At 38.3% G+C, this 13,119-nt stretch overlaps 1 protein-coding gene across 2 annotated transcripts; it reads right to left on the bottom strand.

Moving 5' to 3' along the window:
* Window positions 1–62: 62 nt before the first annotated feature.
* spata6 (spermatogenesis associated 6) lies at window positions 63–12,136 on the bottom strand. 2 transcript variants are annotated; one of them, XM_067414135.1, is made up of 13 exons: window positions 12,022–12,136; window positions 11,185–11,322; window positions 11,037–11,085; window positions 10,890–10,931; window positions 10,316–10,440; window positions 10,014–10,094; window positions 7,072–7,320; window positions 6,088–6,205; window positions 4,384–4,424; window positions 4,167–4,276; window positions 1,373–1,469; window positions 565–653; window positions 63–294 (listed from the first exon to the last, which is right to left on the bottom strand). In XM_067414135.1, the coding sequence occupies exons 1-13, from the start codon at window positions 12,109–12,111 to the stop codon at window positions 111–113; spliced, it is 1,413 nt and encodes a 470-aa protein (XP_067270236.1). In that variant the 5' UTR covers window positions 12,112–12,136; the 3' UTR covers window positions 63–110. The 2 variants fall into 2 exon arrangements, with proteins under 2 accessions (XP_067270236.1, XP_067270237.1); XM_067414136.1 differs by having other exon boundaries at window positions 4,167–4,273.
* Between the last annotated feature and the right edge of the window lie 983 nt (window positions 12,137–13,119).

Below are 13,119 nucleotides of genomic sequence, written 5' to 3'. Positions count from 1 at the left end.
TTCTGCACATTTTGTCTCATGACACTTTCACCTAATGAGCTGAATCAGGTGTGTTAAATAAGGGCAACACAATGTTCAGACCATGATTGAAATGCACAGTATTAAAGGTGTCATGGTGTCCACGTGCTTTGTCCACTCTGTCCTGGCTGTGAAGCATTTCTGTAGAGATTCTTGTAGATTTTGCTCAAACTGTCTTCAAACACAGCTCTGTGAGGCTTCCCTGTGTACATGGATGCTCTGTTAGTCCAAAATGTGCCATTGTCTAAATGAACACACGGTTCTCCAGGAACATGCCTGCAGTATAGACAGGACATGATATTTATTGAATGTCAAAAAAGTTTATAACTGTATATTGCAAGCACAGCTATAGCACATTTTCATGGCCACTGGAAATGAATAAACAGTTTAATTACTAAAATAAAGATTGAGACATTTACAATTTGTTACATGTGGGATATGTCTTGGTACAAAACTTACTTTACACTTTTTACATTTGATTATAGTTACATATACAAAGATTGTTTCAATTTAATCCTAAAACGTTTGAAACGGGGTGCTGTTTACCTGTCCTGCGGCAGCTGGCTGTCATTCACATTGTGGTTGGTGGAAACGCATGAACTCTTTCTGACTTTCTCCTCCTCACTCTCTTCATCCTGACAATACACACACTTTAGTTGTGGAAAATAACTAAAAATGGCATAAATAAATTAATCAATATTGTAAAATTAGCACAAAGCAGTGTTGCTGAATATCCCACACTAATTAAATTTCTGCTAATGTAACGAATAGTGAATAAAAGATCTTTTGAACTGCTTGATTAAAACTCTTTAAAATAATCCTAGTCTCTCTTTTTAACTCTGGAGTGGATTACACATTTCCCTTCTCAAGCTGGGCTTCAGCCACACAGCGCTTGGCACCCGACTGCCATCTTTCTATCCTGTCTGTAAAGATGAGCCTGTAATGACAGCCATCAGCCTGTAGACTTCCCTCCTAGGGAACATGCGCTCCTTTTTTCCTCTAAGGGAGGATTTGGGGAAGCTTTAGAGTAATTAGAACTCTTTCGCTTTTCTTTCACCTCAGTGTGTTCCAGCGAAACATGGCGTGGGCGGTGATGCGTTTAAGCGGCCCACTACTCGGGCGATCAGAAAGAATGAGCACGTAAGGTGATTACCTCATTCGCTTCCTGGAAAACAGTGGCAGCACATCCTGACACAATGGATGTGAAGAATACAGAGTGCCTGACAGAATCAATGGAGGACGTTTTGAAACTGACATATGGCGTAATGAGTGTTTTGGAGAATCATTTTGCATGGGTTAACGTGCGCATAGAATGACAGAATTACATGCGGTTGCGATCTTAGGGGGGACGTACAAACAAAAGCCTGCAGCGGGGACCGGAGCTGTTTAGGATTCTCTGCACTCGTTTGTGGATCTCCTTCGATGGTGAGGGACTGGAAGAACTCAGGAACCTGTAGAAATTGGAAAATAACATGAATGAAAATAAATCTCAAACTCTTCACACAAATATGAGCAATGAAGTCTTGGAACTTCACCAGAAAATCAATTTAAAAGCTATGGTTAGAATCACCAACTTTAATGAATATGTACAAACTATAAATTATATATATTTTTAAACAATGCACAAATACACTATATTGCCAAAAGTATTGGGATACCCCTGAAAAATAATTTAATTCAGATGTTCCAATCACTTCCATGGCCACAGGTTTATAAAATCAAGCACCTAGGCATGCAGACACTTGTGAAAACGTGTGAAAGAATCAGTCGCTCTCAGGAGCTCAGTGAATTCAAGCGTGGAACTGTGATAGGTTGCCACCTGTGAAATTCACTCTACTAAATATTCCACTGTCAATTGTTAGTGGTCTTATAACAAAGTGGAACCAATTGGGAACAAAAGCAACTCGGCCACGAAGTGGTAGGCCACGTAAAAATCACAGAGCGGGGTCAGGTTAGCTCAAGAACAGTGCGTAGAGATCTTCATGGAATGGGTTTCCATGGCCGAGCAGCTGCATCCAATCCTTACATCACCAAGTACAATGCAAAGCATCGAATGCAGTGGTGTAAAGCACATGGCCACTGGATTAGAGAAGTGGAGACGTGTTCTCTGGAGTGATGAAAAACCTCTCTGTCTGGGAATCCGATGGACGAGCCTAGGTTTGGTGGTTGCCTGGAGAATGGTACTTGATTGACCTCATTATGGTGTGGGGTTAGGTCCACTGAAAGGAACTCTTAATTCTTCAGCAAACCAAGACATTTTAGACAATTTCATGCTTCCAAAATTGTGGGAACAGTTTGGGGATGCTCCTTCCTGTTCCAACATGACTGCGCACCAGTGCACAAAGCAAGGTCCAAATTTGGTGTGGAGGAACTTGACATGGCTGCAGTCCTGACCTTAACTTGATAGAACACATTCGGAATTAATGACAGCGGAGACTGTGAGCCAGGCCTTCTCACCCAACCACATTGCCTGACCTCACAAATGTGCTTTTAGAAGAATGGTAAAATGTTCCCACAAACACTCTTAAACCTGGTGGAAAGCCTTCCTGGTGGAAAGAGTTGCTGGGCCAACTCCATATTAAACCCTACACATTGAGAATGGGACATCATTAAAGTTCATGTGCATGTAAAGGCAGGCGTCCCAAAACTTTTGGTAATATAGTGTATTAAATATTGGTAAAGATGTAGTGAACATTCCACTCCCACTGATTCCTTTTTTATGTGTAATATTGATATTATATATATTAGAGTGCATATAAGACATGTTTCATCTACTATTTATATATGTAGATAAAACATTTCTAAATTGCAAAAAAAAAAAAAAAAAAAAAAACACTAACAGTACCAACTCTGAACACTAGTCTGTGCTGTTGCCCTTAAATTGGAGCGCTGTCATCTTGGGAAATATGACTTGTAAATTTCAGACCAGTTAAATCATAAAGTTGAATCACAAATACATATACAGATACATTTATCTTCAGCCTTGTAGCAAATGCTGATATTTTCATTTTACGCATCTAAATATGCCACAAGAGAGAAAGAAAAGCTCATATGAGGAATTACTCAGGCATTTGAGGCGTGTCCTTGGATTTAGAATATCAAAACCTGCATATGAATAAACTAGCAATATAACAACTCACTGAGCTTGTTTAAAAAGATAGATGGAGAGAATGAATTAAGAGTCTATATTAAAATAATATAGAGGTAAAAAGAGCAGCAGATCTGTATGAAAGGTCTTTAACAGGCAGGCTGTAAGATGTTCTTTATAATTACCATAAAAAAGGCCAGAGAGGGCCAGCCTGAACTTTAGAGAACGTCATTTCTTTAACTCCCCCCATCAGCAGCTCAAAAAGACGTGCCTGATCTCTCATTGTGTGAATCTGCGGAGTGAGCCTTAATCTCCGGGCCGGTGACTACGGTCATGCTTTCAATTGACAGAATAGTATCACACATTTCCCACTATTTACTCTCAAGACTTAGATTGTCTATTGATTTTAAATGTTTGCTCTTGCCCCTGCGGAAAAGGCTCCGGCGGTAGAGAGACTAGCAAACAAACAAACAAACATTTGCTGGTTTCGCAGCCGATGTTCAGATCAATGACAAGGGTCTCTCGGAATTTATTAAACTGTGCGTCAGGTCAAACGCATTAGATCTCACTGAAACCCAATCAATAGCATTTCCTCTTGTTTTCTCAGCAGCTTTTTCCCCATTCTCATAAGTAATGAACAAACATTACCAAACATCAGATTCTGTCATTTGAAGGTGAGGCAGTAAATTCATCTTGTCTGTTGTGTGTGATCACAATATAGATTTGTGGAATGGACGCTCTGTTTACTGGGCTTTGTTTTTATGAGCCGCACATTTAGTCAATATCACGTAATTGGAAATTCATAGGAAATGGGCGAAGGGGTAGCACTTGTAGTTTTGCTCGCTGCATGTTTGTCGAAAAAGCATTTCATCAAAATGGATTTTAGGAAAGGCACAAGCATGACATGTAAAGTATAATAAAGCTTCTGTATGTTGGCCCCCTAATGAAAAAATAAAAAATAAAATCCAATGACAGAATCGAACAGGATGATAAGAACAAAGACAGTCTGTGTTAAATTGCTCTGCAGCAAAAAGTGTAAATTCACTTGTGTTAAACATACCGTTCTCGTAGGGAAGAGCGGCTCAGGACCGGACTCTGGTCTCTAAGTGTGCTGGACACAGGTGTGGAATGCTCTTTGGGAGATTTATTCAGGGAACGTCTGGCTGACTGCTTGTATGCATCCCCAAATATTGCAACAAAATTAGTTTTCATGCCAAACAAGTTCAGAATAGGCAAGGAATACCTTACCGATCAAGCCAATCAATTTTGTAACTTACCTGTGAGGCTTTCGATCTGAAACTTCCAAGGAGAGAAGGATCTAGAGAAGTTTTATGGGAAAATATGGTGAAATCCATCTGCCACAGCACATAAAAAAACATATCATAATACTTTATGATCACTAGTTGATTCAAATACTGAAAAGAAGGGTTTTAAGGGATAGCTCATCCAAAAAAATGAAAATCCTTTAGTCACTTCAACCCACATGGCTTTCTTTCTCACTGCAAAAAAATGCTTTTCTTACTTAGTATTTTTGTCTTGTGTCTAAAAATTCTTAAAACAAGAAGTATTTACTAGACAATAAAAAATTATTGTCTTGTTTTGGGAAAAAATAACTCAAAATTAAGAGGGTTTTTGCTTAAAATAAGCAAAATAATCTGCCAGTGGGGTAAGCAAAATAATCTTAAATGAACTGTATGTAAGAAATGTATTTCAATTAATCATACAATGGCCCTGATATGTCACTAGACATTAAGAAATCATGTTCATTTCAAATACTTATATCACTGACAACAGTAGTCCGGCCAGGATATTGTCATTTAAAAGTTGTTGTTGCAGCCCTCAACTGATGTTGATGTTGTCCGGTTGTGTTTTGGCCTGAAGCTCCACCCTCCACCTATCGGCCAATCATGAAGTCAGTAGTGTTTCTGCATCCAGGTTGCCAGATCTGCTCTGGTTACCACAGCTGCAGCTACAAACGTTCCTGCTGGATCCTGCAGCCTATCTGGCAACCTCGAGTCAGGGGGAGGGGGAGAGGGGACACATGCAGTACCAGTTTGCGCCACCATCTTACATACACTTCCTTTAAAACAAGATTTTGCTTACCCCACTGGCAGATTATTTTGCTTATTTTAAGCAAAAACTCTCTTAATTATGAGGGTTTTTTTTTCCCAAAACAAGACTAATTTTAACTTGTCTAGTAAATGTTTCTTAATGTAAGAAAATTTCTAAACATTGACTATAAACAAGACAAAAATACTAAGTAAGTAAAGCAATTTTTGCAGTGCTTTCTTCTGCAGAAAAGAAAATACGGTACACAATTGGGTCATTTTACGTCAAATCAACCAAATTTCTGAAACTTCTTTTAAAGTTTGTATATATGTAACAAGCTATATTAAAAGATATCTTAATATCTTCTTAGATATTTTGGTTCTTAAACTTTTCTTTTGATATCTTCATTTTGAAGGCCCTTTATGGTTTAATTCCAAAGATATTGGGATCTCAATATGGCTCCAAAAAACAAATAGTGTAGACATTTTCGATGGTCAAAAACCAAATGTCAATCACTTTGCATACAGCTGATACTTGCTGTAGAGGAATGTCTGAAGAACAAATAACGCTGAAGCTATAAATGCATTTTGTTCCCCTTTATGAAAACAACTGCATAGAGTTCCTGCCTATATGGTATAGAGAACCATAAATATTTTTTTTCCCAAGTTTGCATGCCTGTAACTCAAGAAGTATTAAAGATATCGCAATATGATTTTACATTATTAGCAAACTTTTCTTTTGGTATGTTCCTTTTTAAAGCCCTATATAGTCTCATAGGCCCCTAATCTCAATGCAGCTCCATGCCCAAATTGTTGAATACTACCCATTTTCAATGGTCAAAAACCAAATGTGGATTTAAGTCAGTGGGGTCCAAAACAACGCATTCAAAATTCGAAAGTCATACAGATTTGGAGCGACGGTGTCATGCTGACCTGTTAGATTTGTGGTGTAGCTCCGTGATCGCAGTTGCAGCGGGCTTCTTTTAGTAGCAGACTGAGATGTAAGGCACGTGGTGGATTCCATCAGAGACGTGTTTGGGCTTCGGGGCACCTGCAAACAGAAGATGCAATCAGCTACGTTGCCCATTAAAAGATAAATAATCGCTCATCTCTGATTTGGCAGGTGAAGCGACATGCATCAACACTCCATTGACACACAGAGCATTGATTATTCAAATGAATTTGACTTTCATTTCAGTTAATCACTTCTCTTGGAAGGTGAAAGTGAGGAGCGAAACTTAAGAGGGAAGTTACTCAGACTCAGGTGTATAAACTCAACTCTCAGACTTCAATTAGTCCATTGGCACTTCATTTAAATAGTAAAGTGACCATGCGAGTTAATGAAATGAGCTATTTAGTTTTCATGCAAAACAAGTGTGCCGACTTTAAACACACGTAAACCGAGCGGGCTAATCTGCTGAAATAAGAAGGAAGAATTTGCTAATCACGGCCTGACTCTTAATTACTTAGGTTAATTGTAGCCTGGGGATTTTCTTTGAAAAGGCTACCCACTTTTTAAAAGGCCTGTGACAGAAAATGCCATGATGATATCAGACACAAATCCAAGAGCTGCCTTTTATACAATGACAGCTTTGATATTTGCACCCCGGGACGTACTGTTGTTTTAGAAAACACGGGAAAAGAAACAAGAGTGAGAATTGATGATTTAACTTCAGTCAAGAAAGCAGGTGGAGATTTTGACACGGCTGTCTCTTGTAATCAATGCCCTTCCAGAAAAAATAGTTTTGACAGGTATAAAAATATAAAAAGATTATAATAATAAAATCATAACTTAATGTTAGCTGTTAAATGTTAGCTGACCTGAGCTAATGTTCTGTGTCCCCATGAACACTTATCGAAGATAAAAACTACTCAATAAACACTCCTCCTATTCATTTATAAGGCAATTTCACCCACCACAAACGGAGCCTGAGGGGCCGTCTCTTTTTTAAATGTGTAGGGCCCCAGTTTGAGGTGGTTGAGTCGTTGTCTGGCCTCCTCGGACAGCTGACACATCTTGCGGTGGGTGTAGGGTGAAGGAGCACGGCTTTGGGACGCCACCGTTGGCTTTTCATATCCACAGGATGCGGACGGTTTCTTCTTCTTTGCGTTTGCAGGGGAAGTTTTCACACGACAGGGTTTAGCAGTAGAGGAACGATTACATAACTGGATAAAAATAAGAAAGATAAATTCACTTAACTTAAAAATTACATAAATATAAAAAAAAAACTATTTTTGGTAATGTAAATGAAGCCAAAATAATAAAAAAAATAGATGAAAAACTTAAAATGAAAATTAGAAATTAGTTTAAAGCTACACTATGTAACTTTTCCGTCCGCTAGAGGGCGCCTATTCAAAACAAAGGCATAATTTTATGATGCTAGGTTTGAGTGCAGAATCAAAAAAACATTATATATATATATATATATATATATATATATATATATATATATATATATATATATATATATATATATAACACAATATATAACACTGGCCTAGTGGTTTTTGGATATTTTCCTGCAAAAATACGACATAGTTTAACTTACATAGGTGCACTAAGACAGAAATAAAAATAAATTAAAGTCAGCATGAAAGTTGCGATAGTCTTTTCTTCCCTCTTGTGATGTATATCCAAGTGAAACACCTTCTCAAACAAGAAAAAATGTAAGGTGGGACTTGATTTTGTCCATCAGGAATTGAATGGATTGTTGTTATTTGCTATTTCTGTGATGTCATGCGAGTGACAGGCTGTCCCGCCCTCGCATCAGTAAATACCTCATCAGAGAAGAGATGTGACTGCAAGAATTTAAAAATAGAATTTAAAAATAAAGAAATGCATACAGATATATTTATATCTGAATACATTTCTATTTCTAATGAATACTGCCTGCAATGCATGTTTCAGTAAAAAGAAAAAAAACATGATTTTGAAGCTTTAACTTCTAATAGAAATATTAAAGAAAAAAAAACAAATAAAGATGTCAAAAGCCCAACAAAAATAATAAAGCGTAGATGAAATTTAAAATAAAACAAAAAATATTAATACATACTATAATAACATGGACAGTTGAGCATCAGCATATTAAGGTCAAACTAAATTATATTTTGTTGAAATGATGGCTCAAAAAGGCCATTAAACAAACAAAAATAACTACATTTCGTGAAGATGATGTATGGTGAAGACTGCTTATGGTTGCCAGGGCTTGATATGCGGTTGCTAAGGTGATTTGTATGTTTATTAGCATACTGATTCGCTATGCAGTTGCTACTGTGTTTTAGGTGGTGGCTAGGCAGTTGCTAGGACTACCCACACCTGTTTATATGTTATTGTGTTTCCCTAAATGTTTTTATTGCCCATTTTATCATCTGCCAGCAATAAAACATTGATTTGATTATGAAAAGAAATAGTGCACCTCTGAGATATCATTCACGTCCATAGCACAGTTACCTGCCAGAATTTAATACTTAGGATTCGGGTCTCTTCACCTTTAGAATAAAAGAAAGAAAAGAAGATCCCAGAGGAAGAGTGTATAAGGTCACGCTTTATTGTAGTGATATCGTGAGCGTCTTTCTGTTCGTACAGCGCTAATCCACTAATTTGCTTGTTATGTACACATGTAACCTGATGTAAACCTTTCCTCAGTGTTCCAATCTCACCTTTGCAGGCAAATGACTTCAATAACTCTAATCTCAGCTAACATAATTCTGAGCCTCAATAACTCTGTTCCTGCAGGCGCTGCCTGGGTAAATACGTTTTTAAAAATGTTAATTGCATTTGATGGCCAGTCTCAACCTAATATGATAATGGCATTACATGGATGTAAAAAACAACGATAATTTAAATGCTAATTGGAACATCCTGGCATATTAAGTCATTTTTTAAAAACAGAGAAAGAAAAAAGTAAATCCTGATAGCGATTGCCGTTTGAAGAGTCGAGATTTAATGAAATTAAACTAAGTGGCTTTTTCTCCTTTTATTCTTCTCTTCCTCTCTCTCTTCTTCCTTTTTCTTTGGACGGAGGGACAAAGAGGCCGTTTTAAAGCAGGAGTCGCGCTTGTCTGATGTGATTAGTGGCTCGGCTGGTGTTGGTAATGGGAGATAAAGCCGGATGTCCTTGAAACAACAAAGCCAGCACCACAAGTAGCTTATTAAACAAGAAACAAGCGGCGTACAAATGCATGCAAATCGCGCAGAGAAAGCCCGCTTTACAGAATGCCATGTCAAGTCCGAACTAGAGACATCCACAAAGGGACGACCGACTCGAACATGAAACGGGCCCGACGAGACGGTCAACAGCAGAAGCGGTCTAACGAGGGTCTGAGAAGCTTGACATGAAGGATGCAGACTCAATCAGAGATTCTAAGCGAAACGAGGGGTCCGCGGGCATGTAATGGAAGAAACAAATTGGACCGGTCAAGTCCAACTGATCGCCGCTGATCCAGGTAGAAACGAGACAATTCTATGTAATTACCGGCGCTGTAAAAAGAACATCCTGAAAGGGGGTGTGAGGCCACTAGAAGGACATCAGCAAACAGAACAAGTGGCACAGATGGCAGCAGAGTTTGATTGACAGGGAGACCCATCATACTCCCACGTACATCCAAGAAAAGCCTCGTTACGCGAAAGTCGTTTGATCCATTTCGTTTAAACCTCTGAGTTTCTTTTCATTTATAGCATCACAGATAATTGCTCTGTTTCAAAACATAACGAGCGGCAACATCGTGCGGCCGTTCCAGAAGCCAGGAGCCTTAAAAGGCAGCTGTCTATGTAGGCAGGCGAAGCAGTACGCTAGGTTTTGGAACGGAGATAACACCAGCTGCAATATAATGGCAATAACAAAAGCCCAGAGACTCACAGACATGGCAGGCTGACCATGTTTCACATCACACTCCTCCATAATAGACGTCGTTGAGAACTCCACTTTGGGAGAGATTCCCTGGGGGAACGAGACAGGAGAGATAGAGAGCAGGGGGGAAAAAAAGCATCACAAAACTTTTCGAATGATGAAAAGACAGAGGGCAAATGCAGATAATAACACACTTGGCAGATCAATTTACCAAAACAATCTACGTCTTCAAGCAAATAGCGGGAAAATGGGACCAGCTTTTAAGATGCATCAGAGATATGACAAAAACGCTGAAAGGAAGACACACGCACGGGAAAGGAGATGGATCTCTTCATCAGAATCTCTCTCTCTGGGCCGGGGCTTCTGGGAGTCAAACGAGGGCCCGGATACAGAAACTCCCGGGTGTCATCTTCAAACGTGGCCAGGATCTCACCCTCTGCACAATCAAATGAAAAATACATGACTCGATGGTGAATTCTGTCCATTTTCTTGACAGCTCTGGGTAATCAAGTTGTTTGAGGGTAATAAAGCTGTTTCTTTGCATTTTAAAGCAATAACGCAGCAAACGAACGAGTTTCAAATTGTGTGCAAAATAAAAATCTCAGCCCAAGGGACCTCCATTGAAAGCAACATGATTTATGCATACAATAATGAGAGCGCTCGGTTCCAATAATGTATGTATCACCTTGCTGATGCTGGTTAATTTTTGAAATTGTACTAGCAGGTCTGAGAATTCAGCCATTGCGTCGACTGCAAAAGCTGGAGCCTTCAATCAAAGCCGAGCTCAAATGGAATGTTCTCAGTTTACAGCACTATGCTGGAGAACTCAATCTACAGTCTCAAACATCTGTCAGTGTTAAAGCTGGAATGGACATGGGCTCTTACCTGGAGGAATGAGCTGAATGAGCTCTAAAGATGTTGTATCATCTGCAGAGGAGGGGAAAAAAAACATGACGGAAAGGTATAAGTTTATTGATCTGAGGGTTATGAAAGAACACAGGACAAACTGAAAACAGCCCAAAGGATCCTTACCCTCCAGATGCTCAGCTACAGCCCCTGGGTCAACCACTCCCACAAAGGTCTGTTGAAGAGGATGAAGAGGAAAGAAAACAAAGAAAGACAAACAGTAAGACAGCATGTGTCAAAGGCTAAAATTAATTCAATTTTTGATAAGTCTCACCTTCACAAACACCATTTTTTCATGCAGCAGCAGAGGGAAAACTGGAGGAACACACTTGGACTTCTGGTACTGGCCCATTATCCGAACACTAACATAAATGTCCTCTTGGGATGGTAACACCACACCCGGACAAGTGATCTACAGGAGGGAAAACATTTTATACCTAATTTTACACGGCATCTTTCATGGCACTTTGCCATTACATCATACACACAGTACGCGAGGCATAAGCAGATTTCTTTCCAAATTTTCTAGTTTAGTGCACATTTAAACAGTTTACGTTTTATAAATGTAAAAATGTTTCTAATGAGAATTCAGAGGATCTGTCTTTAAACCGTATCACTTTATTTTAATTTTCTTGCTCATCTCCGAATTTAAAGCAACCACTTCCTATTCCTAGTTTCCTTTAAATATGAAGGTCTGTAGTGTGATCGTTTCATTATTAGTTTTTAAAACAAATATCAAATATTCCTGCAGAAGACGATGCCTCTCAAATTCATGAAGCGCTAGGGTTAAGTTAACGTTACATGAAAAACAAAAGCAAAAGCTCCGTCTAAACTAAAAAAGAACAGATGCCAACAACGTGGATGTAAATCAAGGCGCTTTTCTTGTTCACTGCTTTTAATAAACACTACGGAGACTGGAATGGATGCAGGAGTGTTTATTAACATGTTTCTGCTAATTGTAACTTTGATTATGTCTGATGGACTGACTCGGTGCTCCGAGATAGCAACTTGTTGCTAACAGTATGCTAACACGAAAACTGCTATCATAACACACGCAAATTGGAATATTTTTTGTTTTTGTTGAAAATGGAACACGTGCTGATATACTCACAGCTTGGATATCCAATTCGACCGTGCATTTTAGCGCCTTTTGTCTCATTTGTGAGGCTGAAGGCTTCTTGGGCGATGTCAGTCCGCCCATGCCTTTTAAACTTGGTTGCTATGACAACACAACAGCCCAGCATGGAAATGAAGACACGAGCAAGCAAAAATAAATGCACTGCTTTTAGGCAGGAGTTTAAAAAAATAAGAACGTTGTAATATGTGTTGTATTTGTACATATTTTAATGTTACTTGTTGTAATGTTAAACATTTTAAATGTTTATTTCTGTTTAAAATCGATAGGAAAAACATTCAAAAACAACTTTTTAAAATATTCAGAAGTATGGCTCCTTATTGTCATATTTGTGTTGTTTTGCCTAAACTGTTAATAAGCAGACGAAGTTGTCACAACGTACAGATATCAACAACTTTGTGTCGCTGTTCCCCCCTCTTGGTTACATCGAAAAAAACGTAATGCAGATGAATTGTAATGCGTTGCTTTACTCGTTACATCAAAAAGTAATCTGATAATGTAATGCATGTTATTTTTAAAGGATTAGTTGTTGACTTTAAATTAATTTGAATTAATGATTATTTAATTTAAAATTAAATGATTTACTCACACTCAAGCCATCCTATATGGCTTTCTTCTTTTCTGATGAACACAATCTGAGTTGTATTAATACATATCCTGATGTTTCCAAGCTTTATCATAGAAGTGAATGGGGCTCACGAGTTTGAAGCTCAAAAAAGTGCATCTGCATCCATCATAATAAATGTACTCCACACGGCTCCGGGGGGTATGAAGGTCTTCGGAAGAGAAGCGATGCATTTGTGTAGGAAAAATATTCATTGGTTCACTTTAATTTTTCTTTTTAAACTGAACTAATCTTTGAATACATTACTTTACTCGTTACATCAACAAAAAAAGTCATCTGATTAGGTAATGCATGTTATTTGTAATTTTTTCATTTGCTTGTTACATCAAAAAGTAATCTGATTATGTAAAGCATGTTACTTGTAATGCATTACCCCCAACACTGCATGTAGTTGAGATGAGATTTGAAAACACCTGATGGCTTGTTGGTTTTTTTTCAGTCTGAAAACA

Source organism: Pseudorasbora parva, chromosome 13, assembly GCF_024679245.1.
Source record: "Pseudorasbora parva isolate DD20220531a chromosome 13, ASM2467924v1, whole genome shotgun sequence".
NCBI classification, from domain to species: domain Eukaryota; kingdom Metazoa; phylum Chordata; class Actinopteri; order Cypriniformes; family Gobionidae; genus Pseudorasbora; species Pseudorasbora parva.
The sequence above is the reverse complement of the archived record's forward strand: the minus strand, read 5'-3'. Positions and strand labels throughout refer to the sequence as shown.